The sequence below is a fragment of the Pteronotus mesoamericanus genome, unplaced genomic scaffold (assembly GCF_021234165.1).
Source record: "Pteronotus mesoamericanus isolate MK-2021 breed Mesoamerican mustached bat unplaced genomic scaffold, CSHL_Meso_final contig_105, whole genome shotgun sequence".
NCBI classification, from domain to species: domain Eukaryota; kingdom Metazoa; phylum Chordata; class Mammalia; order Chiroptera; family Mormoopidae; genus Pteronotus; species Pteronotus mesoamericanus.
This window is the reverse complement of record NW_026555006.1, coordinates 5,552,585-5,580,474: the sequence shown is the minus strand read 5'-3', so window position 1 is coordinate 5,580,474 and position 27,890 is coordinate 5,552,585. Positions and strand designations below refer to the sequence as shown.

Sequence of the window (27,890 nt, the reverse complement as noted above, 5' to 3'; positions counted from 1 at the left end):
GCCCCGTGAGGAGATGCTGACAGAGCTGGCGGTCTGTCTCCTGCTGGCAGTGGCGCTGCTGGGCCCAGGGCCCAGGGCCCGAGCCATGAGAGGTAGGAGCTCCTGGTGCCAGACAGGAGTGGGGAGGAGGGGGAGAGGGGTGGGCAGGCAGCGGTGGGGGCTCAGGAGGTTTCTGTGTGGGAGACCAGAGAGCAGGCAGCCCTTTTGGGGAAGCTGGCTGAGTTGAGGATGTGTTTGCTTCTGAGACGGGGGGAAAGACAATATATACGGAGTGCCTGCTGTGTGCTGGATACTTTACATTTATGATTACATTTAATCTTCACAACAAATGTCAAGGTGGGTATTAGTCCCCCATTTTACAGATGAGGAAACCGGGGGTGAGAAAGGTTAAGTAATCTACCCAAGGATGCACAGTTACCGAGGGCAAAGGGAATGGCTCAGAGAACTAGTACAGGTGTGTTGCGGGAAGGAGCCTTCCTTCGGTTCCTGGGAGCCGGAGCCTGCCGGTGCTCCCGCTACCAGCCGAGTGAAATCAGAGTTCCTTATGGTGGCATTCCGTGCCCTCCCAGCCAGGCTCCGGTTTCTGTGCAATGTCCAGCCTCGGTGCCCTGTGTCCCCAGGGCATCCTGTGCTCTGACGGAAGGTCACACCCCTTTCAACCAGGGGCTCCTCTGTCTGGAGGGTCCCTTTTGTCTTTTTCCACCTGAGAACATCTGGCTCACCCACCAAACTAAAGTCAAACACCACCTCCTCCAGGAAGCTGTCTGTGCCCCTTCTGCATCCTCAGATGCTCCCAGAACCCTCTGCCAGCACCTGGTCCCAGGCCACTCCTTTGAGTTGAGTGTGTGTGTCCGTGAACTGAGGGCAGTCTCGTTTCACCGTCAAGGGGCGTGCACGCAGTTGGGCTCAGCGATCAGCCACCAGTGCCTCCTTTTCCTACAGGCTCAAGGGGGGCTCAGGAAGGAAACATAACGTGCCAGGCACCTAGTTGGTGGCACAGATGGGCAGGCCACCCAGGCATCTCATTCCACACCGAGGCAGTGGGGGGAGTCAGCTGGTCCCATTTTCCACCCACCTGGGCTTCAGTGGCCTTGGAGTGGCCTTGGGGGTCAGGGTGCTTGGCTAAGACCTGGGCCATGGGCGTTCTGCTCCGACTCTGTCATGGCGTGTCCTGTCTTCTGGGCAGGGCTGGGAGAGGGACAGGACAGCTACTAGACAAACTGTCCCTCTGCCCTCCTGCCATAAAAGCATGAATCAGACACCACCCCAGCCTGGCCTGCTCCAGGGGCCAGGCAGGGAGTAGAGGATGTGAACCAGGCGCACATCTTGCAGGCCTTGCATGGCTCTATATCATCCCTGCTCGCAGCTACCCCTCCAGGGAGGTGTCATTGTCCTCAATCCCCAGATGCATGGCTGAGGCTCAGGAGGATAAGTGGCAATGAGCCTGAGTCTTTGTTCGTGTCATTTTCTCTCTGCAAATCTTCCCAACTCACAAAACTTCTTGTCCCTTGCAGTCAAACTCAAATATCACTTCCTCTGTGCTCTCGTCCTTCCCCAGTGGTGTTGGCCCCAGCAAGACTGGCCTCCCTTCCTCTGGACGCTGGAGCCCTGTGTGGTCCCAGCACCATTGTACCGCATGCTTTGTCTCGTTTGCCGGACACCCCCTCCCGCTCCCACCCCAGGGAGGGAGGGGCCCATTATGAATCAGCATAGCCCTGGGACAAGGCACATGCTTGGTGAGCGTGTTTCTCTCACAGGAGCTTTGGAACTTTGGTGAAGGGTATTCTTCAAGACAGTTTGGGTTGCAAGTGACAAGCCCCACCTGGATGAGTTTAAACAGGAAGAGGGATGCCCTGGCTCTGTAACCAGGGATGCGGGAGTGTAGCGAGCTAAGCTCAGGGGTGCCTGCAGCCAGAGCACCTTGGCTTCAGAGTCATTTTCACTTTTCACATGGTTCTCGCCATCTGCAGACAAGCTTTCTCAGTGGGCCCTGGGCACGGCCCCGCCCAGGGTTCTCACTCCCAGCCGAGGACCGGGGAGGACAGGGTTCTCCTCCAGGTCCCCTGCAGCGGGACTCTGGCCTGACCTAGTACAGACCCACCTTGCAGGCCAGACACGGTGGTGGTGGCGGGGGCCCCAGGATTGCCCAGCTGGGTCCTGTGGTAGGGGTGTCACCACATGGAGGCAGGGGAGCCCGTGTCTGAAAGAGGGGGTGTGTTGTTGCAGGAGATGGAGAAATGGGTGCTAGGAAGACCGAAACAATAGATGAGAGCTATAGCAAGTAACTTCCCTTTCTGGGCCTCAGTTTTCTCATCTGTAAAATGGAGTCAGTAACATCTGGTCTGTCTATTTTATGGAGCTATTGTGAGGATGATATAAGACCATTCACGTGTCCATTCAGCAAACATTCATTAAGCACCTGCTTTTTGCCAGCTACCGTTCTGGGTGCTTCGGAGACAGCAGAGAATAAAACACAATTCCTGCTCAGAGAGCTTACATTTTTTGGAGAAAACCTAACAATGAACCAAAGTAATAAGTAAAATATACAGTATATTGGGTCATGGTGAGTGCTATAGAGAAAAATGTAGTAGATGAGGTAGAGAAAGAGTATAGGATGGACGGTTACATTGAAATGGAATGGCTGGGGAAAGCGCCACTGAGAAGGTGACCAAGATGTGTTGGGTTTTTTTTTAAACTTTTAATTACAAAAATATTTCAAATATACATAGTAGAGAAAATAGCATAATGAATCTCTTTGTCTCAAACAACCATCTTCAACAATTATCAACATTCTGCCAGTCTTGTTTCTTTTATTCTATCCCCCTTCATTTTGGGGGGCCAGAGGGTCAACCAATTTAAGGCCAATCTCAGACATATTATTTCACCATAAATACTTGAAGATATATCTCTACCAGGTATGTATAGTGAATTCTCCCCTGGCAACCACTTTTCTACTCTATTTCTATGAGTCTGACTTTTTTCCTTCAATTCCACATATATGTGATGTACAGCATTTGTCTTTCGCTGTCTGGCTTATGTCAGTTAGTAGAGTGTCCTCACGGTCCACCTATGTTGTTGCAAATGAAAGGATGGCCTTTTAAAAATTCTAATGTGTATGTGTGCGCGCACACACACTGGGTCCAGCACAAATAATGCTCATTGTTATTACAAAATCTTTTATTACAAAATCATAAGCGTGTAATTCTGTAACATAACAGTATCACACTCAATCACACCATATGACATTTTAGGTGAAATGTTCAAATTGCTATCCATCTCGTGAGAGACATTCATGTGCCATTCCAAACACACTCAAGCAGGCGTTATTTCTGGCGGATCCTGTATGTATGTGTGTACACACACACACACAATGTGTATATCACATCTTCTTTATCTATTTTTCTATTGATGGACACTTAGGGTGTTTCCATATCTTGGTTATTATAAATAATGCTGCAGTGAACATAGGAGAGAAAAAACTCTTCAATACTCTGTTTTCATTTCCTCCAGATGCATACCCCGCAGTGGCATTGCTGGATCATATGGTAGTTCTAATTTTAACTTTTTGAGGACCCTCCATACTGTTTGTATGGTGGCTGCACTGTTTTACACTCCCACCAACAGGGCACAAAGGTTTTCCCTTTCCCACATCCTCACGAACACTTGTTATCTCTTTTCTTTTTGATAATAGCCATTCTAATATGATGAGGTGATACCGCATTGTGTTTTTGATTTGCACTTCCATGATTAGTGATGTTGAACACATTTTTATGTACCTGTTGGCCATGTGTATATCTTCTTTGGAAAAATATCTATTCAGTTTCTCTGCCCATTTTTAATACGACTTTTGTTTTTGTTTTTGCTATGGAGTTATATGAATTAATATTTTGGACCCTAAACCCAGATCAGATGTATGATTTGCAAATTCAATATTTTCACCAATTCTATAGGTTGTCTTTTCATTTTATTACTTATAAAGTAATTTTTTGGTATTTTTTAATTATAAAAATTTTCCAATATTTAGCAAAATTGAAAGATTTGTACAGGGAGTACCTATCTACCCAAGCTTCTAAGTTTTACCACATTTACCTTTTTTACTCAGTTATTAGAACAGACACTGAAGATGATTATTTCATTAAGTTTTGCAAAATTATATTTTCCTAATGTGCTTATTCTTTCTTCAGTCAACTATAAATAACAATTTTCCTTCATCAGCTATTTGGTTATTCTAAAATACAGTACACAACAGGAAAGGCAAAGTAGATGCTTAATTCTTCCTGTTTCTACATATTAATTAAAAAAAATGAGTTTGTGCCCCAGAAACCTCCTAAAGAAAACAATGAGTTTCTTTTTTAGTTCTTTAGAGTTGCATTATGGATTCCATGCATTTTTAAGTATTTAATGTGTTTTAATCCACTGCATATCATTCTCTTTTGGTGCTCAAATTGTACCTTCTTTAGCCAGTAGGAGCCCCTTCAAGTAGGTCCCCGGGTCTTTTGACACAATTCCAGCAGTGTTTGCTGGCCTCTTTGCTTTCTGGGGTGACGGGATGTCCCAAGTGCATTTTGTATGCTTCCTGCCCCAGACCCATCGTTTCTCTAAGAAGCCCTCATTCATTTTTGTTGGATGTAATAATCCTAAACTAAGGCCTGGGAGCAAAATACTGCTGTAATGTTATTACTTTTAGGATTTTTTAGTGCATATAACTAGGAAATTATTTTTCAGGAATAAAAAAATCTTAAATTCATACTGATGTTTTCAATTCACCTTCAGGATCACAAGGGTTTTACTTAATTTTTAAATTCTATAGGTCTACCATTTTTCTGTTACACTGAAAAACTTAGTTTTTTTCTTTTCTCTTTTTCAAAGTAATTTTATTGATTATGCTATTACAGTTGTCCTATTCTTTTTCCTCCCTTTTACTCCCCTCCACACAATACCCCCCTTCCCTCCAGCATTCCCACCCCTTTAGTTCATGTCAGTGGGTCGCGCATATATGTTCTTTGGCTTCTCCATTTCCTATACTGTTTTTAACCTCCCCCTGTCTGTTCTGTATGTACCAGTTATGCTTCTTAATCCCTGTGCCTTTTTCCCCTATTCCCTTTATTCCCCTTCCCCGCTGATAATCCTCCTTGTGATCTCCAATTCTATGATTCTGTTCCTGTTCTAGTTTGCTTAGTTTGTTTTTGTCTTTAGATTCAGTTGTTGATAGTTGTGAGCTTGTTGTCATTTAACTGTTCATAGTTTTGATATTCTTCTTTTTCTTAGGTAAGTCCCTTTAACATTTTGTATAATAAGGGCTTGGTGATGATGAACTCCTTTAACTTTACCTTATCTGGGAAGCACTTTATCTGCCCTTCCATTCTAAATGATAGCTTTGCTGGTAAGTGTAATCTTGGATGTACGTACTTGATTTTCATGACTTTGAAAACTCCTTTCCAGCCCCTTCTTGACTGGAAGGTTTCCTTTGAGAAATCAGTTGGTAGTCCTATGGGAACTCCTTTGTAGGTAACTCTCCTTTTCTCTTGCTCCTTTTAAGATTCTCTCCTTATCTATAATTATTGGCAACTTACCTATGATGTGTTTTGGTGTATACCTCTTTGGGCCCAACTTGTTTGGGACTCTCTGGGATTCCTGGACTTGTATGTGTATTTCCTTTGCTAGACTGGGGAAATTTTCTTTCATTATTTTTTCAAATATTTTTCAAAATTTTTTCAAATTTTTTCAGTTTCTTCTTCTCCCTTTTCTCCTTCTGGCACCCCTATGATTCAGATGTTGAAGCATTTAAAGTTGTCCCAGAGGTTCTTATGTTTCTCCTCATTTTTTTGGAATTCTTGTTTCTTCATTCTGCTCCGGTTGAATATTTATTTCTTCCTTTTATTCCAAATTGTTGATTTGAGTCCCAGTTTCCTTCCCTTCATTGTTGGTTCACTGTATAATTTGCTCTATTTCACTTTGCATAACCTTCACTGCTTCCTTATTTTGCAACTGTACTCAGTCATTTCTGTGAGCATCCTGATTACCAGTGTTTTAAACTTTGCATCTGAAAAGTTGGCTATCTCCTTATTGCTTAGTTCTTTGTCTGGAGTTTTGATCTGTTCTTTCATTTGGGCTATATTTATTTGTCTCGGAGCACCTGTTACATTGTAAGGGGTGGAGCCTTAGGTATTCGCTGGGGTTCGAGCAACCCACTTCACTGCACTGTGGTGCTATAGGGAGTTGGCAGGGATCAGAGAGGAAACAATGCTGCTTGCTCCGCTCTTGCCTCACTTTCAAGAGACTGGCAGTTTCTCCCACTGCCACAATTCCCACAAGGTTTTTACAGTTAGAGGTTTCTGTCTCACTCCCCAGTTGTTCCTCCTGGTTTATCCACCAGCAAATGTGAGAACACCTGGTCTTCTAGTTGCTGCTTCACCCACCATCTGCCAGCTGCTGCCTTGCCATGCATCCTCTCTACCCTGGCTAGCCATCCCCACCCCTGCTACCCATCTCTGCCCCTCCTACCAGTCCAGATGAATGTTTCTTCTTTAACTCCTTGGTTGTTGGACTTCCATACAGTTCAATTTTCTGGCAGTTTTGGTTGTTTTTTGTTTTTAAAGATTTTATATTTTTTAGAGAGGGGGAAGAGAGAGAGAGAAAGGGAAACTTTAATCAGTTGCCTCTCACATGCCCCCAACCAGGGACTGGCCTGCAACCCAGGCATGTGCCCTGACTGGGAATCAAACCAGTGACCTTTCAGTTTGCAGGCCAGCACTCAACCTACTCAGCCACAAGAACCAGGGCTGTTTTTTATTTTTAAATGTGTTGTTTCCTTCTTTTTGTTGTGCGAGGAAGTGAAGCATATCTACCTACACTTCTGTCTTGGCCGGAAAAACTTTTAGTTTCTGTTGACATTAACATATCTGCTTTGTTTCAATATAGAAAATACAGCAACAGTATTTACTATTATTACTAATAATCAGTTTAGTGTATATACCTTAAGATTTCTTTGTGGTTTATTTTGTCCTTGGGATATATTTCACTAGGAATGTACAATCAAAGTAGTGTCTTTCAAAGTCATTTGAAATCATTTTTCTCAATATTAATGTGCCTCCAACTTGAGAATATAGTTAAGTTTATTTGTTTCAGTTTGGGATATTTAAGGGTTACTTAAAATTTTTTGATAATATAAAAATTATATTAAAATTTTTCACAGCCGTGGCTGGTGTGGCTCAATGAATTGAGTGCTGGTCTGTGAACCAAAGTTTTACTGGTTCGATTCCCAGTCAGATCATATGCCTGGGTTGCAGGCCGGGTCCCCAGCAGGGGGTGCACGAAAGGCAACCACACATTGATGTTTCTCAGCCTCTCTTTCTCCCTCCCTTCCCTTCTGCCTAAAAACAAATAACTAAAATCTTTAAAAAAAAATCCTTCACAATTATAAAGTCAAAATTATAAAACAAGTTGCATTTGAAGAGGTCCAGCAGCCATGCCTGTTTCCTCCCATTTGTTCCTTCCCCTGACAGAGAATCACTTTTATTCATTTCCTTCCATTGTTTTCCTTTTAAAACTGTAAGCAAATGTGTTCATATAAGAATATACTTTTAACATTATAGCACATTGTGCACATTTTCACTCAGAGTGAAGAGGAGGAATTATTATTTTAAAAAAATTTAAATTCCCTCCTGCACATATCTAGGGCCTGACATTCGGAACTATTTTGTCTAAAATTATAGGCTCACCTGACACACTGTCTCCTTTCCCTGCTTTTTCTCCATAGCATTTATAACTATTTAATAAACTCTGTATTTTACTTACTGTTTATTGTTTGTCTTCCCCACCAAAGTATAAATTCCACGAAGGCAGGAATTTTCGTCTCTTTTGTTCCTACCATAACCCCAGCACCTAGAACAATGTCTAACACTCAAATAATATTTGTTGAATGAATAGAATAATGCTTGATAAATATATGAAGAATAGGTAAATAAATGAACAACTACATAAATAAATGAATTAATTTAGGACCATAGCCTCATGCTCCCTCTTCCCATCCCAAAGACCCAGCTTTGGAGCCGGGCCCACCACCCAAGATCTCTGTGCTGACTCTGAGCCATCCTTCCCTCTTGCCTCAGGTGTCAAATGTGGGGGTGTGCTCTCAGCACCTTCTGGAAACTTCTCGAGCCCCAACTTCCCCAGACTCTACCCCTACAACACAGAGTGCAGCTGGCTGATCGTGGTGGCCGAGGGCTCTTCTGTGCTGCTCACCTTCCACGCCTTCGACCTGGAGTACCACGACACCTGCGGCTTTGACTTCCTGGAGATCTACAATGGGGCCACAGCAGACCAGGGCAACCTGCTGGGGAGGTTCTGCGGCCAGGTGCCCCCGCCACCCTTCACCTCCTCCTGGCATGTCATGTCTGTCATCTTCCACTCAGACAAGCACGTGGCCAGCCGCGGCTTTTCTGCAGGCTACCAGAAAGGCAAGGGGGACTTGGCAGTGGAAAGGGTGGTCCTGGCGTGGAGGTCAGGGAAGGGCCGCAGGGTAAAGCTGAGATTTGCAGGGTCTCAGCATCTTAGCTTGTGGGCTGCACCGTATGCTGGATGACTTGCTCTCATAGCTCACGGGGCAAAGGCAGCTTCCATCTGTAGTCTTGGAAGTTGCAGCTCTCCATCCTCATGGCGACAATCTGCATGTCTTCCTTCGTTGTTCCTGGGAGCCCTGGAGTGTCTCACTGTGTCTCAGTCCTCACTGTGTTCAGGAACGAGGCCTGTCATATTCTTCATTCTTCTCCTCCTAACCCCTTGCCCTGGCATCAGGACACCGGAGGGTGTGCTATGCTGTCACTGCTGCCGTCCCTCTGTGGCATCCCATTACTTCATGGGCACATGACTCCCCCCTACCCTCATGGTCGTCTGACAGAAGGGGCACAAGAGTCTGTGTGGAGTTGGTGATGCTCTCCCTCCCAAAGCCTTTCCTGGACTCGCCCCTTGAATCTGGGATCCTTAACCCCTTCCTCCTTCAAGTAGGCTGACAACCTGCCCCTCAGTCTAATGAGGGAAGCAGAGGCTCTGCTCTACTTGCCTTTCTCCTTGGCTCCTTCCTTCTGTCCTAAGCTTCTCTACACAAACTTATTCATGGCAGTTCAAGCAGTAAACAACCCTCGAGGCTCTTGGCACACGGGGTCCACCAACGACATCAGGGGGCTCAGGTGGAACACCAGTTCTCTCTGGCTTTAGAGGCGTAGAATTGTAGAATGCTAGAATCACAGACTGATTTAATAACAGTTTTGGAATCTTAGACCCTTAGATTTTTAGAATGTTCAGATACCAAAGCTATAATACCATAGGCATTGTATTTTAACATTTTTTAAAATTTATTTTTAAGAAGATTTTATTTATTTATTTTTAGAGAGAGGGAAGGGAGGGAGAAAGAGAGGGAGAGAAACATCAATGTTGTGGAGAGAAACCGGATCAGTCAGTTGCCTCTTGCACGCGCCCCAACCAGGGACCAGGCCTTCAACCCAGGCATGTGCCCTGACCAGGAATTGAACCTGTGATCTTCCAGTGTGTGGGACGATGCTCAACCAATTGAGCCATGCCACTCAGGGCCCAACATTTTTTAAAACATTAGTACCCTTATATCAAATGGAACCTTATGTTAATCCTTGATATATGAGAGATAAAGGTGGCCAGCATTTTAGTGTTTACGTTTGTTTTGTAAGTTCATATTTTTAAAGTTTACTTATAGCAAGCCATTGAAAACATACCTAAGTCAATATTCATGGCTGCCAATGAGTTAAATTTTTACATATAAGACATGTAACTGTGAATATATTTCACTGCATTAAAAAAATAGTTTGAATATAGTATAAGAATGAATTTGTACCAGGTGCTGTAGATAGATGCTCTGGAAGGCCACTGTGGAGCCCCGGCGCACAGTTGGAAAGACTCTACTAAGGGTGTTGGCCTTGGAAGGGATCGCACAGACCGTGAGAGCCTGCCCTCTCATTCCACAAACAATAAATCTGAGGGCAGAGAGAGAATGTGCCTTCCCACGGTCACACAGCTCAGAGGGGCAAACACTGGGGCAAGAAGTCAAGCCCTCAGCTCCCCAGCACAGTGCTCAGTCCACACTGCCGTGCCATGGGGTGAGATCCTGGAGCCTCAGGAAACTCATCCAAGTGCACCCCTCCCAGCTGGTGGTCTCCAGCCAGTCACGGCGCTCATCATCAACCGCCTCCTGGTTGTGCTGGTCTCGTAGGGCTCTGAAGAGATTTCACCATCGTCTTCTCAGAGTCTGCACGAGTCAGCCCCGTGGGTCAGGCTGGGCAAGTGTGATGATTTCTAATATTCCCATGAGATAGTGCTGGGTGACTTGCCCCCCTGGGCACAGAGCTGACATAAGGCAGAGTTGGGAAGACCCCCGTTTTCAGACTTCAAGCCCATCTCTACTTCATCAGATCCTCTCTCTAAGCCTCAGTTTCCTCACCTGTTAGGGAGGTTTAATAACACTTCTGAGCAGGCACCTCAGCCTCTGCACCCCACTGGCCTGGTCGGAGGGACATTGAGTATCACAAGATCAAGTGCACAGGCATTGCAGGGAGTCAAACCCCGTTTTCCACGTTACTAGCCCAGTGGCCTGCTTTCAGGGCCCTGCCTATGTCCCTTGGGCCTTGCCACTTTGATGGCTCCTGCCAGCTTCCTCATCTCTTTGCTTGAGGGCTTTTTCTGAAGTCTCCACTGGTCATCTCTGCCCCCAGCTTCACATCATTCCCCAGAGCTCCCCAACAGGGCTCAGCAGCTTGACAACACCCTTCAGTGGCTGTCTCCCCGTCCCTCCCCATTAGTGGCCCTCACTCCCTCACTTTCCACATGGGGACCCCTGTATCTCCCAAATAACTCATTATGCTCAGATCCTTGTCTCAAGGTCCAAGTGAACCCAAACTCACGCAGGTAAGTAACTTAACTTCCCTGTGCCGCCACTTTCTTCACTGTAAATGGGAAAAACCACTGCATATCCTTCATAGGGTTATGGTAATGGTTTAAAAAGATGGTGCAGGTGCTAAGGGCCTGGGCTGTCCCTGCCAGTCAGCAAGTGCTCGGTGGGTGGCAACGAGGTTCCCATGAAACAACTGTGGGAGTGGCATGCTGGGTAGAGTCTGGTCTCCATAGGAGAGGATCATGGAGCCATGGGGAAGGAGAAGGTTTAGTTCAACCAGGTTCCCTTACAGATGTGTGTGGTGGCGTCCTGACGGGCCTGTCGGGGGTCCTTACCAGCCCCGAATACCCAAACAATTACCCCAACAATGTGGAGTGCCGCTGGGTGATCCGGGCCGCTGGCCCTGCCACCATCAAGCTGCTGTTCGCCGACTTCCAGGTGGAAGGCAATGAGGAGTGCACCTATGACTACGTGGCTGTGCTCGGGGCGCCTGGCCCTGCCCGTGGGCACCACTACTGCGGCAACGCCAGGCCCCCTACCCTTGTGTCGCTGGGCCACGAGCTGCAGGTGATCTTTAAGTCCGACTTTAACATCGGAGGCAGGGGCTTCAAGGCGTACTACTTCTCAGGTAGGAGAGACTGGGGATAGGTACACCCCAGTGCCCCGTGCATGCTGGGCACCTGCCTCTGCATTGTGCTTTTGGGGGAGAGGCTCACGCTTTCCTGCCTCTGGGCTTTGTGCTTTCTGTTCTCTCTCTGCCTGGAATGCTCTAGCACACCCTTCCCTGCCAGGCCAACGCCAAAGCATAAGCATGTCACCTCCTCTGTGAATACTTCCTGATTTACTCAGAATTAATCCCTTCCTTCAATTCGCTACAGAAGTTTTTGCATAGCAATGATCTAACACATCGCTCTGTATGTGTTGTCTGTTGATCTTCTCTGCCTGGCTGTGAGTTCCTATGGGCTTATCTTCGTACCTGCCATGTGGAGGTATTTAACTAATGTTTGTACAAGTAAACGAATGAACACTTGGGGTAGTCAGCATCTATAGGGGAGGTGGAAAAAGAAACAGACAATGACAACTTACTATGACCTATGCTATGTAGCCGTAAGAATCATGGATGACATCCTGGAAGAGGAGAGGATTAGGCAGAGATTTAATTAAGCAGAAGGAAGGGTAGGGTGTTCCAAACACAAGGGTCTGCATGTGCAACAGCAGGGAGGGCGGAGAGGGTGTGGTGGGCTTTGCTTGTAGTACTAGGCGATGTTTGGCACGCCTGGAAGGTGGGGGCTGTTGAGAGGCAGTGAGAAAAAAGGGCGGGGACAGGTCAGGAACCACACTGTCTGTCACCTCCGAGTTTAGACCCAACTCTGAGGACCGGTATTAGGTACTGTTTTTAAATTCCTAAAAGAGCCAACACACATAAAGGGAAGCGCCAATTGGAATGAGATTCCCAGCTTTTAGCTGATTTCAGGTTAAAGCAGGCTTTGGGATCAGTTGTCTAGTTTTCTGGCCATGGTGCCCACAACCTGCCCGTGTGGCATTTTAACCACAATAGCGCCTGCTGCCCAAACTGTAACTACGGAAAATGACAGTCTCCACCCTTCTCACCACTGCTCCTTCCACCCGCTCCTCCCCAGGAGAATGCCAGGAGGTGTACACAGCCGTGCGGGGCAACTTTTCCAGCCCGCAGTACCCCAGCTCCTACCCCAACAACATCCGATGCCATTGGACCGTCCGCCTGCCTCCTGGCTACCGGGTTAAGATGTTCTTCCTGGACCTGGAACTGGAAGAGCCCAACAGCCTGACCAAGACCTGTGACTTTGACCACCTGGCAGCCTTCGATGGGGCCAGCGAGGAGGCGCCCCTGTTGGGGAGCTGGTGCGGCCGTCACCTGCCACCACCGGTCACCTCCAGCCTCAACCAGCTCCTGCTTCGCTTACACACAGACCGCAGCACCACCCGCAGGGGCTTCTCCGTGGCCTACATTGGAGGTCGGCTGTGGTTGAGGTTGTGGGTGTGCTGGAGGCGGGAAGGCAAGGTGCGGGGCGGGGGTGGGGAGGGCGTCCCAGGTCTCTGCAGCTCCCTTCCTCCAACCCACGAACTGGTCCCCCCAACCTCTTCCTGGGTGGCTCTGCTGCCGCTGACTCCTCTTCTGGGACCTGTGAGACTGGGCCAGTGTGGCCCTTACTTACTGCTGCTGTTGCAGCTTCCAACTCCGCAGTCCCTAATCCCTCCTCAGATGGCTTCTTCCCCACTGGCCCCTGGCCTCTCTTATACTGTGGTTCATCTTGGTCCTCTATCCGGGGGTAATATACAAAATATGGTAATATTATGTACGGTAAATAATTGGTATAACCACATAGATGCCGACCAGCCTTGCTTGTGTGAGTCAGAAATCCTGACTGACCGTGGCTTAAACAAATGGCTTTTGTTTTCCTCGCATAACGAGAAGTCTGGAGCTCGGCAGCTTCTGTACAGGTTCGGGGACTCACCCCTGTCACAGCCGGTATCTCTAGGATTCTTGTGGCCTCATTACTGCAAAATGGCTGCCACAACTTCAGGCATCATTACCATGTTCAAGAGCTGGAAGAAGGTAGGAGAAGTGCCAGCCACAAATGTCCTTTTATCAGGAAAGCAAAAAGCATTTTCAGAAGCTGTCAAAAGACTTCTCGGTCTCATTGGTTTGAACTTGGTCAGGTGGCCATGCCTAACTGCAGAGGAGGCTAGGGACACTGGTATTCAGCTTTTTCAGCCTCCAAAGTGCCAGTTAGATTTGCCAGTTGACATCTCTCCCTTCTTCTCCTCCCTTCCCTGGGCCGTGGGTCCTGAAATGCCTGTGCCCTGGACCGTTCTGTCCTCTGCCCAGCCATGTGGCAGCTCTCTGTTGTGCAGGTGCGGAAACAAAGGTGCAGAGAGGGGATGGCACGGCCAAGACTAGAACTCACTCCCCTGCCTTCCTGTGTGGCTGAGCAGGGCCCAGAGGAGGCCTTGCTGAGCTCAGACAGACCAAGGTCACATCCAAGTGCTGCCATTTACTGACCATTCATCTGTTAAAGGGGTTGATGGATGCCCTAGACAGGCTGTCATTAAGATGAAATGAGGTGACACAAGTCCCAGTGCCTGGCTCTGAGGCCATCCCTTGCTGGGGGTGGATTCCTTTCTCACATGTGCCTCAGGCCTGTCCTGCATTCGAAAGATCTTTCCTCTCTCCTTACCTTGTATATAGGGGGGGCTGGGGGTCCAGTGATGGGAAGGAAACAGAAGCACAGCCGCGAGCCAGCAGCAGAGGAGTGGCCTGGACAGACCCCCCTCTCTGGGCCTCAGTCATCTCTGTCCCGAAACTGGGAGAGAACTGCCCCTCTGTTAGAGGGGTCCCCTTCTCGGGGTACACTCCGGGCACCAGGCGCCAGGGCCGCTGCCACCGCTGGCGGGGCAGTCACCTTCTCTCTGTGAGTCCCAGCTTTCCCACCTGTAAAATGAGGCCATTGGCTGAGGACATTTCAAGTCCCTTTCAGCTCCCATAGTCTTAGCCCCAGGCCTGGGTCCTCTCCCAGCTCTGTGTGATCACAGAGAAGCCCATTCTCCTTTGGGGGTCCCAGAGACGGAGGGTGAGGCAGCTCTAACCCTGGCTCCTGTTCAGGGGCAGGAGCCCCCGCTCCCACCACACCACACCTCCCTCCCTGGATCCCCGTGGGAGCCCAGGGTCAGACAGGGGCACTCACGCTGGGCGATGCGCCAGATGTGGCCCAGGCTGCAGGCGGCCTCCTGGCTAGAGGACAGCCTCAGCATCAATCAGTTGTGACACACAGTTCAGCGCCACCGAGATCATCGTGGGAGACGGCAGACCCATAAATCCCTGACTGCCCAGACACCAGAGGCTGAAATATGTCTGAGGCATTTCCCGAAGAGGCGTTGAGAGTTCCAGGCCTCTGGCTGCCAGCTCTTTCCTTTTCCTCCCACCGGTCACCCCCCGTTCCTTTCCCCTACGCTCACCCCTGCCCCGGCAAGCACGGCCCCCTACACACAGGTGCACACACCCATGCGTGCCCAGACCCCACATTTGATCACACCGCTGTGGCCTGTGGGGAGCAGGGGCCCCGTGTAGGCTGAGGAGGCCAGGCCTCCGGAATCCTTCAGACCCGATGGTTACCATCCCATCTAAACCACTGCGAACTGCTTCACCTCTCAGAACTTCAGTTCCCAAAACTGGGGGGACAGTTTAGTCACGTTGACCTCATGCGGTCATCATGGGGAGAGAGTGAGGATACCCTCACCGCTGTTTTCAAAACTGCTGCCCCTCCAACCTGCGCCCTCCCCCCAACACACACACACACACACACACACACACACACACACACACACACACACACAGTGCTCTCTGTCTTTATTCTTTGACTGGTTTGCTATCAGACCACTCCAAAGCTTAGGTGTATTTTACATATTTATTGTCCCCTCGCCCAACTACAGTGTGAGCTCCCAGAGGACAGGAATTTTGGGGCTGTTTTTTTTTTTTTTTCTCATTTCTCTGTCTGTGGTTCTTAGAATAGTACTTGCACATAGTGGGCCCTCAGTAAGTATTTGTTGACCAATTGAATGAATTGCTTGGCACATGGCAAAGTAATCAGCAAAATAGTAACTTTTATTATGATTAAGAATATTCACTTGTTTATTTACTCATTCAATCAATCAGTCATTCATTCAGCATCTGCCATACCTGCCAAGCTCTGTGTGAGGCTCAGAAGCTGCTGAGAAGCAGGCATGGGGCCCGTCCTGGGTGGCTCATTAACGGATTCAATGGAGTAATGCATATAGAGCCTTCCCGTAGGACTGCAAAAGAGCCACTCCCACTCTGTGCTCGGTTTTCCCATTCACCACCCTTGAGTGGGAGCTTGGGAGGGTGGGGTCAGACTGCCTGCCCCTAAGGCCTCCAGCTCCTCCCTCCTGTCCTCAGTTGTGCCCATGAACGTGAGCTGCTCCCGCACGGACTTCCAGATCCTGATCTCCACGGAGGCGCTGGCCCCACTGGGGCAGACCCAGGTCTACCTGGGCAGCCGGCGCTGTGCAGCCCAGGAAGTCGGCAGCACCTTCCGGATCCAGGCCCGCTTCGACACCTGCGGCACTGAGTCTCAGGTAGGGGCTGAGGGGAGGAAGGCAGGCATGGCGGAGGGCAGGTGAGAGAAAGACACCTGCCATTCCTGAGAATTCAGCTTCTCTTCCTGGCTCAGGTGACCACAAGTCTGGATACAGAACTTAGTCCCTCTTGGCTTTACTTGCTCAGTGTAGAGTAGACACAACACAGAACTCAAATGAGGGAGACAGATAAGGGGGCCTATCACAGAGCCTGGCACAACCAAAGGCCCCTATTGGTGGCTCCTCCCACAAAGCCCTAAGGTTTAACCCTCCCTGGAGGCCTTCTTCTTCTTCTTCTTTGTTTTTTTAAGGTTTTAATTTATTTATTTTTAGAGAGAGAGGAAGGGAGGGTGAAAGAGAGGGCAAGAAACATCAACGTGTGGTAGCCTCGCACACACCCCCTACGGGGGACCTGGTCCACAACCCAGGCATGTGCCCTGACTGGGAATCGAACCAGTGACCCTTTGGTTTGCAGGCTGACACTCAATCCACTGAGCCACACCATCCAGGGCGAGGCCTTGCTGCTCCCCCTTCCTGGAGCTCCCCAAGACCACCCAGCTCTCACCCCTTCCACATGCAGAACGTGTGAGCCTTGTTGTCCCCTGCGTACCCCTTCCCTAATCTTATTTTTATTTACTTACATTTTATTTATTTATTTTTACAGAAAGGGGAGGGAGGGAAATATTGATATGTAAGAGAAACATTATCTGGTTGCCTCTTGCATGCCCCCATCTGGGGACCTGACCAGGAATTGAACTGGCAACCCTTCAGTTTATAGGTTGACACTCAATCCACTGAGCCACACCAGCCAGGGCCCTTTCCCTGATCTTGTGATCCAAATCCTTCCCTGGGTTCTACAAAACAAAAGGGCCCTTTAAATAATAGGATCCACTTCCTTCCAAAGGCAGTAAGGCTTGCAAATAAAATTTTTCTACTGTCCTTGTATTTTAGAAACCTTAAACCCAGGCTTGGGCCCACAGAGTTGCTCAGCAGTGCCCCAGGCAACCTGGATGTTTGTGTTCTTAGGGACAGGTCAGGCAGCGGAAAGGGGAGAAGGAGCCATGGTCTCTCAGGGCGACCGCCCAGCATTGGTATCTGGGGATTTACCACACTGTCCTGGCAGGAAATCACATGCTTTCCAGCAAACCGTATTCCCTGTCCCCTAATATTAGCCGAATATATGCCTCTGGCCCCTCCATGCCACCCCTCTGCTTCCCCAGCCTCTTGGCAGCCACCATCCTTTCGACCTGAGAGGAGGAGGAGCAGGGTCAGTCTTGGCTGCTAAGATAATCTGCCTGTGCTACTCCTTGCCCTAAATTCCTCAGGGATTTTCTTTGGGCCAGAACCACATTCCACAGTGAAATGATGCAGACAGGAAGTTCTAGAAAGAGGAAATCGTATGATCTGGAAGGAGGGACTCCTAGATGCTCAGTCTCAGAGTCACAGGACCTCCACAAGAACCTGAAACTATGGAATCCTAGAACCTTGGACTCACAGACTCTTGGAGTCAATATCATGGAAACATGGAGCTGAGACCCTTAGTGTAATGCTTTCAAGTCTTAAACCCAGGAGAACCAGACTCTGCACTGAGTTGCTTTCCAAGATGCATGGCTCAAACAGCTAAAAGCCATGGCAGTATTCCTGTGCATCACTTAAAAAACACTACAGACTTGTCCTGGTTGGTGTGGCTCAGTAGCCTGAGTGATGGCCAGCAAACCAAAGGGCCGCCGGTTCGATTCCCAGTCAGGGCAAATGTCTGGGTTGTGGGCCAGATCCCCAGTAGGGGGCGCGTGAGAGGCAACCACACATTGATGTTTCTCATCCTCTCTTTCTCACTCTCTTCCCCTCTCTCTAAAAAGAAATAAATAAAATCTTTTAAAATAAAAAAAATAATAATTTAAAAAAAAACACTGCAGACTTGATTTCATAACTGTAGCCTCTTGTGTGGCCTTTCCTTCCTCCTCAAGCCTTTCACTCATCCAAAACTTTCCCACACCCCATTTTATGATTTGTCTTCCTTCTTTATAATGAAGATTCACTTTGGCCCTTTGTGTCCCCTTCCGCTCTCAGATGCTGCCCTTTTCTTGCCCAGTGTCCTGATTCTGTGTTACAAAAACCTAGGGCACCAGTCCTCTTCAAAGGGTGTGGTGGGTGACTGGCTGAGGGCACAAATGCAGGAAGGCTCCTTGGGGACATGGACTCAGAGCCTTTTAGAAGCCCAGAGCGGGAAGCGGCCCTCAAGGTCGCCAGGTCTCCAAAACTCCCTTCTCCTGAGTGGCTGGATCTGCTCTTTCTGTTTTAGGCAGCTTTTTTTTTTTTTTTTTAAATTATTTTTAGAGAGAGGGGAAGAGAGGGAGAAAGAGAGGGAGAGAAACACTGATGTGGGAGAAAAACATTGATCGGTTGCCCCCAATAGGAGACCTGGCCCAATCGGCAACCCAGACATGTGCCCTGAATGGGAATAAAACTGGTAACCTTTGGCTTTGTGGGGCGATGCCCAACCAAATGAGCCACACCGGCCAGGGCTGTCTTTGGCAGCTTTGCTTTTTAGAAGCCCCACCACTGGGCAGGGGCAGTTGGGCAACCCAAGGGGTGTGCAGCTACTGCAGATTTGAGGTGGGTGGGGAGAGTAGCCCTGTGTCACAGCAGCCCCCGCCCCAGATCACATCAGCAGCCCCCGCCCCAGATCACATCAGACTGCCCATCAAAATACTGCCCCCCAGGGCCTGGACCTAACACCTCAGCGTCTCAGGGCAATGTGACCCCTGGCTCCCCCATCCATGGGGATGGGGAGGGCAACACGGTGCCAAACCTCTCACATCTTACGCCTCAAGGGCTCTTCCCAGCCTTAAGGCGGTGTCACCCTGGTGACCAGGTACTCAACAGCAGGGACACTTAATTGCTACAGACATAACTTGGAGAAAAGATTCTAGAAGAAAGGTCGCAGCACCAGGGACGGAGCTTCTATCTGGGAGGCAGGAGACGCCTTCCGGACGTAGCTCCGGGTGTTACTGCCTTTGCTAGGCCTCAGTAGTCACATCCATAAATTGACAAGGAAGAGAGGTTGAACTAGATGCCGTGAAAGTCCCATTTGGTTCCACGTTCTTTGGTTTGAGTGAGGTGTGATGGCTAAGAGCACAGTAAGAATCGGAAGATCTGGGTGAGAATGTGTTCCCTCTTGCGAGTGTGCTGTGTGACCTCAGACAAGGGATTTAACCTGTAGGCCTCAGTTTCCTCATCTGTAAAGTGGGGATATCAATGGTACCAATAAGAGAGGGTTGTGAGAATTAAATGAGATCATGCACTTAAGATACAAAGCCTGGAATGTGGCAAATGTCCCTGTGGTTATTGTTACTATCTATCATAGGTCCTGCTTCTTTGAAGCCAGAACAATCATTGACCCATCAAATCTGATATTGTCCTTCTGGACACCCTTGAAACACCCCTTCTACAGGTGGGGACACTGAGGCTCCCTCTGGGAAAGGAGTCAGTGACAAAGCTGGGAGCAGAGCCCAGGCTCCTGGGGTTCTGCCACCTTGATACTGAGCTCCCAGATATCTAGGGGGACAGGGTGAGCTCTGGGCCCCTTCGGGTATAAGTGAGCACCCCATGCCCCTCACAGAGAAGGAACAATACTTCAGTGATCGTCAGCGTGCTATACATCGACTTCTCGGCTGGCGGGCAGGACGACATCCATGAGTACGAGGTCCGCTGTGAGCCCCGGCGCAAGGAGGCGTCTGTCCACCTGCTGTCCGGCTCCCACTGGCTTGGGCCCTATGCTGCCGCGGCCGAGCACCTTCAGGAAGCACCGCCCAGGGATGAGGTGGACGTAGTGGAGGGCCCCGTGGCTATGGTGCCCCAGGACATCAGTGACATTGTCTTCCTGGGCCTTTGCATCCTGGCTGCAGTCCTCATGGTCATTGCCATCGTGGTCCTGATGCTGCTGTGAGCAGGCCAGGTAGGGACCTGGCCACTGGCATCCCTGGGAGGTAGCTTGGGAACCCTGCAAAAGAGGCAGAACCAGGCCTTGTTGACTTGTTGGGGACCACGGGCAAGTCACTGTCCCTCTCTGAGCTTCAGTTTCCTAAGAACATTTCTTCTGCCATGCTCATCTCACAGGGTTGACATGAGGCTCAGAGAAGGGCGTGAATGGATAAGAGCTTCGTAAACTATAGCATGGCATGTATGTGTATGCAATTGTTGTTATTAATGTTAAGGATACAAAAGAACTGTGTGTGTTACTCTTACTGGAGACAGAGTGGATAAAGCTGACTCATTCTGTAACTTGTAAGAGTGTTGCACCAACTCAGGGTACAAATAAGGACATCTCTTATTTTTCCAACTAATAGCTCATCCTAAGCCTCCATTAGCAGGACATTCCTTGTCCATCCAGGAGCCTTCACTCTCTGCGAAACGACCCAAGAACCCTGAGGACTTCGTCTAAAGCAGCCCGGACCTGACTCCAGACTCCAGAACAGGGAGGTGGGCAAAAGCCCTATCTAGCACTACCAATTTGGGCCCTGCCACAAGGTGTCGCTGTTGAAGACTGGCCATGTGCATCCTGGTGAATGCCCACCTGCCCACTGAGGTGGCTGTGCCCTGCCAGGGCAGAGCCCTGTACAAACCACAGGCAGGCCCACACTGCGCTCAGCAGTGAAGTGAGCTGAGGTCTGGTGTCTCTATCATGTTAGCATTCTTCCCCAAATATCTTGTGGTCCTTGACTGAAAAACTGATTGAAGTCCCATGTCCTCCCCACCCGTGATGTTGTGTTTAGGTTACCAGCCCACCCTTCCTCTCCAGATGAGTTCTCTTGGAGCCCTCTGGACCTTCTGCTGCTGTTGGGCTTCGCTCAGAGCTACTCCAGTCTACTCAGAGCTACGTCAGTCCGCCCACATTTTCCTAAGTTCCCACCACAGGGAGCAGGGCTGGGTTCTGAATGCTGACCTGTGGGAAGACCCCAGACTTCTTTGTGTAAACCAGCACACCCTCCCCAGAGCTCTACATACCAAGAAGTAGAGCAATCTTGTTAATGAAAAAGAAACAAACAATGCATTTGTAATACACCACTTTCCCCTGTTTACCTTTGTATCGCATAATAAATCATTCGATTAAAACCTTCCTCAATAATAGAAATCTCCAAATTGACCGTTCTGACCACTGGTATCAATTTTATAAACTGTAGCCCAATTACAATTAATTACAATTCCTTCAACAATCCAATAAGTACCCACTGGCTTCCAGCTTTGTAGCTGCTGTTGTGACCGGCTCCAGGCTCACAACAGCCAACACATCAGACAAATTCCCACCTTCAAGGTGCTTATGGTCGGGTGTAGCAAAATCAGGGTCTGGAGGGCAGGTGCCTGGGTAACCTGCAGAGTCAAGAACTAAGGAGAAGAGAGCCAACAATGTAAGAAATGAATTAAGCGGGGGAAAGAGTTGCCTGGACATTAGAAGAAGTGTGTTCAAGTCCAAGTTCTTATTAATTGTGTGAGCCACTTTGATTCTATAAGCCTTGATATCTCCACCTGCAAAACGGGACCATAGATCACAGCTTGCCGTGAGGAAGTAGCAACATGATGAATTAGGGAGATCTGTCGGGGTAATGGCTGTGACAGCAGGGGAGAGGCCTGACTGCGACCCGGGGCGCTTGGAGCAGAGGCCCCTCCTCTTTCTCTCCCACGCACCTTCTCACTCTCAGATACTTCCAGCCACTGAGCCAAGATACCGGCACCAGCTTGCATTGTAAACTCCTCCCAGACCAACTGGGTCTCGGTTTCCCTGTCTGGAAAGAACAGAACACAAAGCAGATACGCTCTGTGGGTGCCCCCCAGGTTCTGCCCTCCAGAACCCATGGGTGGGCCCTGTGGGACCTGAAACAGGTGAGCCCAAGCTGGCCTCATCCTTGTCAGCTCATCAAGGTGTGTGGGATGATGGCTCAGCCTGTGCGAAGCCTAATCCTCAAAGCTGAGTGTGTGATTGTGTTTGTGTACGTGCACACGTGGGAAAGTTGTGGGCCTCAGCGGCTGATCTCCAAGGGCCAGCGCAGAGAGGCCAGAGCGCGGGCTCTGCAGCCAGACCACCAAGGTTAAGCCAGACCCCCAGGGCTCCACTCCTTGCTGGCTGTGCCACCGTGGGCCTGCTGCATCAGCTCATCGCGAGGATGAGGTGAGACAATGGGTGGCAGTGCCCAGGGCACGGGAAGGAGGCAACGAAACCCCGTTGTTACCACTGACCATGCAGAAGCTCTGGCCTGGAAACCCAGGCTCTCAGCCCAGCTTTGCTGCTGCCTTGCTGGGTGACCTTGGCAGAGCCCGCTCCCTGCTCTGGCCTCATTTTCCCTGTTTTCCAAATGTGAGGAGCATCACTGTCACCTCCAGCCCTGTCACTGCCATAGCTCGCACCTCCTAAGCACCGACGGCGTGGCAGGTGTTTAAGATGTCATCTCACTCACGTAAGCCACCCTGTGAGGCCGACATGAAGGGCCCCCATTTTACAGATGAGGAAACTGAGGCTTGGGGAGGGAAAGTGCTGTGCCCACGAGTACATGGCTACGAAATGGTGAGGCTAGTCTGAGAGGGGTCGGTTTTTCCCTAAGCTGGGGCGCTATGCAGAGAGCTGGGTCCTCTTGGGACCCCAGGCGCATGCCCTCAAACATCACAGCTGTGCCTGGTTGGGAAGGACATGGAAGGACGGAGAGAGGAAGGGTGGTTTTATCTTCACAAACGTGCCCAGGTACTGCCATTCCCGCTCTCGGGGCAGCCAGCACATTGATTATCCTGCATGAGCCACAGGAAATAACAGTCTTTGTGACAGCACAGTGTCTATTAGAAATGAAAGGTCTGAAATAATATCCATTAGCCGACACGCCCTGGCCCTGGAAGAGTGTCAGGGCCTGGCGAGCGCGGTGCCGCCTTCCTGCCCACCTGCCAAGCTCGCCTGCTTGGAGAGTGGGGGGCTGTGGACAGAGCCGGGCGTGAACCCCCGCTCCCTCCGCCTGGGCCGTGTGGCCTTGGGACGGGCCTTCCCCTAGCTGGGAGCGTGGGGTCCTCCTTCCAGCCTGTCCCTGCAGGGCCGGTGTTACTGACGAGGGAGCCCTTGGCCAATGGATATGCTTGTCCCGGGAAAATACCTTCTGGACTGCAGGTCAGGCAGACCTGGGTGCATTTCCAGTTCTTCCCGTGCCTCTGTGTGACCTTGGGCAGGTTGCTCAGTCTCTCTGAGCCTCAGTTTCTGTATGTGTGGAATGGGGGTAGAATGACCCTCCTCACAAGCTTATGGCGAGGACTGAGAGGGCCTGGGGAGAGCACCCCCCGCGGGGCCTTCTCCTGGATGGCTGGACGGCAAGGGCTTCCCTGAGGAGCCCTCAAATCCCGGAGCTGGAAGGGGCCTGACAAGAAAGCGAGCTCCCACCCCATCTCCTACGAGTCTCCCGCACTCAGCCTGCCCAACCTGCCTGGTCCCCTGCTGTTCTGCAGTGAACCAAGGTTGTTCCCACACAGCCATTCTATGTGCTGGTCCCTCTGTGTGGAATGTCCTTGCTCCAGAGCATTGCCTGACCTGGATCCTCCACATCCTTCACTGACCACACGCCCCCTGACCGCATATCATCACTGTGCACACCTGCCTCTTGGCCCCGCCTTGGGCTTACTTTATTTTCATCATAGAATGTACCACCCCCTGAAACAGTGTGCTTTTGCTTTTGCTCTTGCTCCTTCACTCCTGACCCTCTCACTATAGTGCCAGACCCATGAGGGCAGTTTTCCGCTTGTCCGCCCACCAGAGCTTGGCACACGAGGCTTGCAGGGGTGTGGATGAACGAGTGAGCGGGCCTGGCCAGAATGGATGAATCTGATGCAATTCCATTCGTTCAGTCTCATGTGTGTGGTAGTATTGGTACTTTGGTGCATTTGGAGTCAAGGACATTTCCCTGTGTCTTCTATGAGCCACCCTCTTCATGGACCTGCGGACAGGCGTAGACACGGCCCCTCCTTCCAGGAGCCCAGCGTCTGCGGAGGGAGAGCCCGCTCTGAGGTGCACAGTGCCTACCCATGGTCACTGAGGTCGGCAGGAACCAGCAGATAGCCCACTGAAATCAAGAATCTGAATAGCATTTAATAAAGGGGCTATTTACTTATTTATTTTTAATAATTTTTAAATATAGTTGGCATACACTATTATATTGTCTAAGTTGTACAACATAGTTATTATGCATTTATAAAACTTATGAAGTGATTACCCCGATAAATCTAGTACCAATCTGACACCATATATAGTTATTGCAATATTATTGACTATACTCCCTACGCTGTTCTTTGACTGTTTTCATAACTGGCAGTCTGTGCTTCTTAATCCCTTCACCTTTTTCAGCCAGCACCCCTCTCCCATCTGGCAACTGTCAAAATGTTCTACCTGTGAGTCTGCTTCTGTTTTGCTTGTTCGTTTATTTTGTTCTTTTAGATTCCACATGTAAGTGAAATTATATTGTGTGTGTCTTTCTCTGTCTGAGTTATTTTACTTAGCATAATTCCCTCTAGGTTCATCCATATGGTCGCAAAAGGCAAGATTTCATTCTTTTTATGGCTGAGTAATATTCCATTGCATATATATAATAAAGGAGTTACTTACAAGGGTGCAGAGAAACCACAGGGGAGAAGCTGGAGGTAGTGACAGTGGAGTCCGTACCATCCTCAGGCCTGAGGGTGAGCAGAGGGCCACAGCCAGGCTGGGACCCTTCGCTCTCCTCCCACCCTCCAGTCTCCCATGGAGGTCCTCACCGGCTGAGCCCAGAGGGACGCAGACCGTGCTGGTCAGTCTCCCCAGGGCATGGAGCAGAGTGGAGAGTGACAGTGAATCTAGAGGCTCAAATGGAGATGGGACAGAAGTAACCAAAATGCTTTCCTCTCTAAAGCTTTTGGGAATAAGACAGGGTTAAATTCCTGACTCAGCTTGTGTAGTGTTAGAGGGGCCCAGAGGAACAACTCAGGCTGCCTAGGAGGCTCATCAGGTAGAGGAGGGGGAATGGCATCCAGGCACAGGGAACAGCATGCGCTAAGGTAAAGAGGCATGAAAACGCATGTCATGACTGGGAGATGGGAAAAGGGCTATAGGGAGGGCTGGGAGGTATGTTGGGGTGAAGCTAGAAAGACAGGCTGGGAAATGATCTGGATGGCACCAGGCGCTTCTCTTAGAAGAATGGAAGCCTTTGTGTCCTTGGCTTCAGAATGAAGACACCCACTGGGCCATGAAGGCCAAGTGACTGCTCCTGTCTGTCAGTGGTGAATCTGGGACAGCCCCCACTGGGAAAGGCCCTTGATCTGTTAGCACCACGCACGCTGTTTGGGAGTAAACCAGATCGACTCAGTGAGCTGACCCCTGAGTTCACTCTCTGTCACCTCCTGGGGAAGTGGCCTTGGTCTGCCAATCCACCAAATCTCTGGGCCTCCTGCAGGAGGCCCTCCCGCAGCCCCACCGTGAGCCAGGACCCGGGCCGGAGCTGGGGTCCAGAGAGGAATGGGGCACGGCTGGTGCCAGGGGCTGGGCTCGGGTGTGGGGCTCCTGTCCTGACTCTCTCACTAGCTTTCCTTAACCTCTTGAAGTCTGTTTCCTCATCTGTAAGTTGGAAATAAAAGTTACAACATTTATTAAAATTTACTCAATGCCAGGGATTTTTCTAGATTTTTTGGCATTTATTTTCTCCTTCAATTTTCTAAACAGTAGCTATTGTTATTCCTTCTAAGAAACAGTAGAGGTGGGATTCAGTAGGTTTGTCTGAAGAGCCCAGATCTTAAAAGTAAGGCAGGTGAGAGGAGTTAATGAGAAAAACAAATAACAACTGTAAGTCATTTGTAGCTGTGACAAAATACATGGTAGATATGAATATTGGGCTCTTGTGCCTGGTGTTGTTCTCAGAATCTAAGCACTTTCCATAAATTAATTCTTGTAATAATGTTGGGAGGTGGGTACTGTTATGAGTCCCATTTCACAGATGAGGAAACTGAGGCTCCGAGAAGTAGAGCAACTTGCTTGAGGTCACAGCTAATAGCTCTCAGGAACTATTCTAAACACTCCGTATGTAGTTAAGGCCTCACCACAAAGTTGCTGAGCCACTGAGGTTGCATATCTCACCCACGGTCAGTCACATTGCTAGTTATGGTTGTAGCCAGGCCTCAAGCCAGGTGGTCATATTTCAGAGTCCCTGCTCCTACCCAGCAGCTCTAACACTTCTTGGCACAGCCTTGTGCCGAGCACGAACTCAGTAAATATTGACCAGTCCCAGTGTGAGGCTTCAAAATGGGATCTGGGCTCCTGAGGTCCCAGAGAAGCCCCACAAGGTGCTGCTGCATCACAGGTGCCTTGTTAGGGCTTAAGGCTCCCAGGGGGTACTTCCATGAACCTGTGGTCTCCACGGCCTGTCTGTTCTGCCCGCGCAGGCACTGGAGCACACAGTGCATGAGTCAGGTCTGGCTGCCCTGGGCACCGAGCCTTGGAGCCTCCCAGGGCCACTCCGAGCCGCCTTCCAAGGTCAACAACATCCCCCCCCCCCACCCCGGCCTGGCCTCCCTGATGGAACATCAGGGGGGCCTCACTGCCCTCTGCTGGCTTCCTTCAAGCCCACCCAGGGTCCAGGAGCAGCAGGAACCTTTGGGAAGGCCACTGTGCTGGCTGTTGCAGCGCCACAACCCCGCCAGAGCCTGGACCCCAGTGCTGTCCAGACTGTACTTTGGGGGGCTGGTTGCAAAGAGCCCTCATGCCGTCTCCCTGGGACTCACTGGCAGAAATGGGCACATAGTGGCAGCGGCTCTTGCTCACCAAGCCCCCAGGTATGCAGGTGCCTCACCCACTCTCCTCCTCACAACCATCTCACTTTACCGATGAGAAAGCTGAGGCTTGGTCAGGCGGGGGGCTTACCAAAGACCACCCAACTGCTAAGTGGTGGAGCAGTGACTCGAGCCCAGCTCCTTCTGGGGGCTCCTTTTATAAACCCAAACCACGCAGTTTCTCCCCGATGGTCCCCTGCTCTTTGACCAAGAGGACACTTCACGGTACTTACTCATGGCTTTGAGTGCCTGGCCCTGACCCACGGGTGGTGGGGAGACAGCGGCAAAGTGGCACGGGCAGTCCTGCCCATAAGCCAGTGCCGATGCCACGCGGGTGAGTACTGTGGCCAGAAGAGGGGCCCCAACACTGCCTGGCAGCAGGAGGGTCCCCTGGAGGTGGTGATGCTTGGCAGGTCCTGGGGGATGAGTAGACGCTGAACAGGTCATTAAAGGGGAGACAGGAGGGGAAGGAAGGGTATTTGGGTAGGGCACAGCTGGAGACTAGAGATTTGGGAGCCTCGAGGGAAACCCAAGTTCACCATATGGGTCAGCACAGAGTGGGACAAGGAAGTGGAGGTGACAAGGCCAGAAAGGCAGGTGGGGACAGGGCCTGGGTGCCCAGAGTCTTCCCACATAGTGGCCATGTCAGCTCTTGGTCCCCATTTGGTGCTCCCAGGGCTCCTCTGGGGTATAAAGGGCTCCCCAGATTATAAATCCTGTGCTCTGGCTCTACAGCTGAGGCCCCAGAGGTGATTGGTCTAAGGTCACCCAAAAGAGCCGGAATCACATTCAAGTCACCTGACGCCAAGGGACTCTCTGTCCCTGCAGGATAGTTTACTGCCCTGCCTCCTTTGTGGGGGGTGAGTTTCCACCTGACCAAAATGGGGGGGCAAGTCAGGACCCCTCACCCAGGGATTCCCCTGGCAACAGCGTCGACCAGGTCCTGCCCACATCACCTGGGCCAGGCAGTTTCCCTGTCTTTGAAATCAAACACAAACAAATCCCATACAGAAATTGCCCC

General features: G+C 50.1%; 1 protein-coding gene across 1 annotated transcript; it reads left to right on the top strand.

Annotated features, from left to right (window-relative positions):
• Positions 1-13: 13 nt before the first annotated feature.
• Positions 14-20,000, top strand: CDCP2 (CUB domain containing protein 2). The gene is made up of 6 exons (XM_054573398.1): positions 14-92; positions 8,112-8,459; positions 11,211-11,546; positions 12,559-12,912; positions 15,873-16,051; positions 19,674-20,000. Exons 1-6 carry the CDS (start codon positions 14-16, stop codon positions 19,998-20,000), a joined length of 1,623 nt encoding a protein of 540 aa, XP_054429373.1.
• The last annotated feature ends 7,890 nt before the right edge of the window (positions 20,001-27,890 follow it).

Coding starts and splice junctions, on each gene's coding strand:
- CDCP2 (XM_054573398.1), top strand. CDS start 14: ATGCTGACAGAGCTGGCGGTCTGTCTCCTGCTGGCAGTGGCGCTGCTG. Junction 93..8,111: donor CAGGGCCCGAGCCATGAGAG/GTAGGAGCTCCT, acceptor CTCTTGCCTCAG/GTGTCAAATGTGGGGGTGTG. Junction 8,460..11,210: donor TTCTGCAGGCTACCAGAAAG/GCAAGGGGGACT, acceptor GTTCCCTTACAG/ATGTGTGTGGTGGCGTCCTG.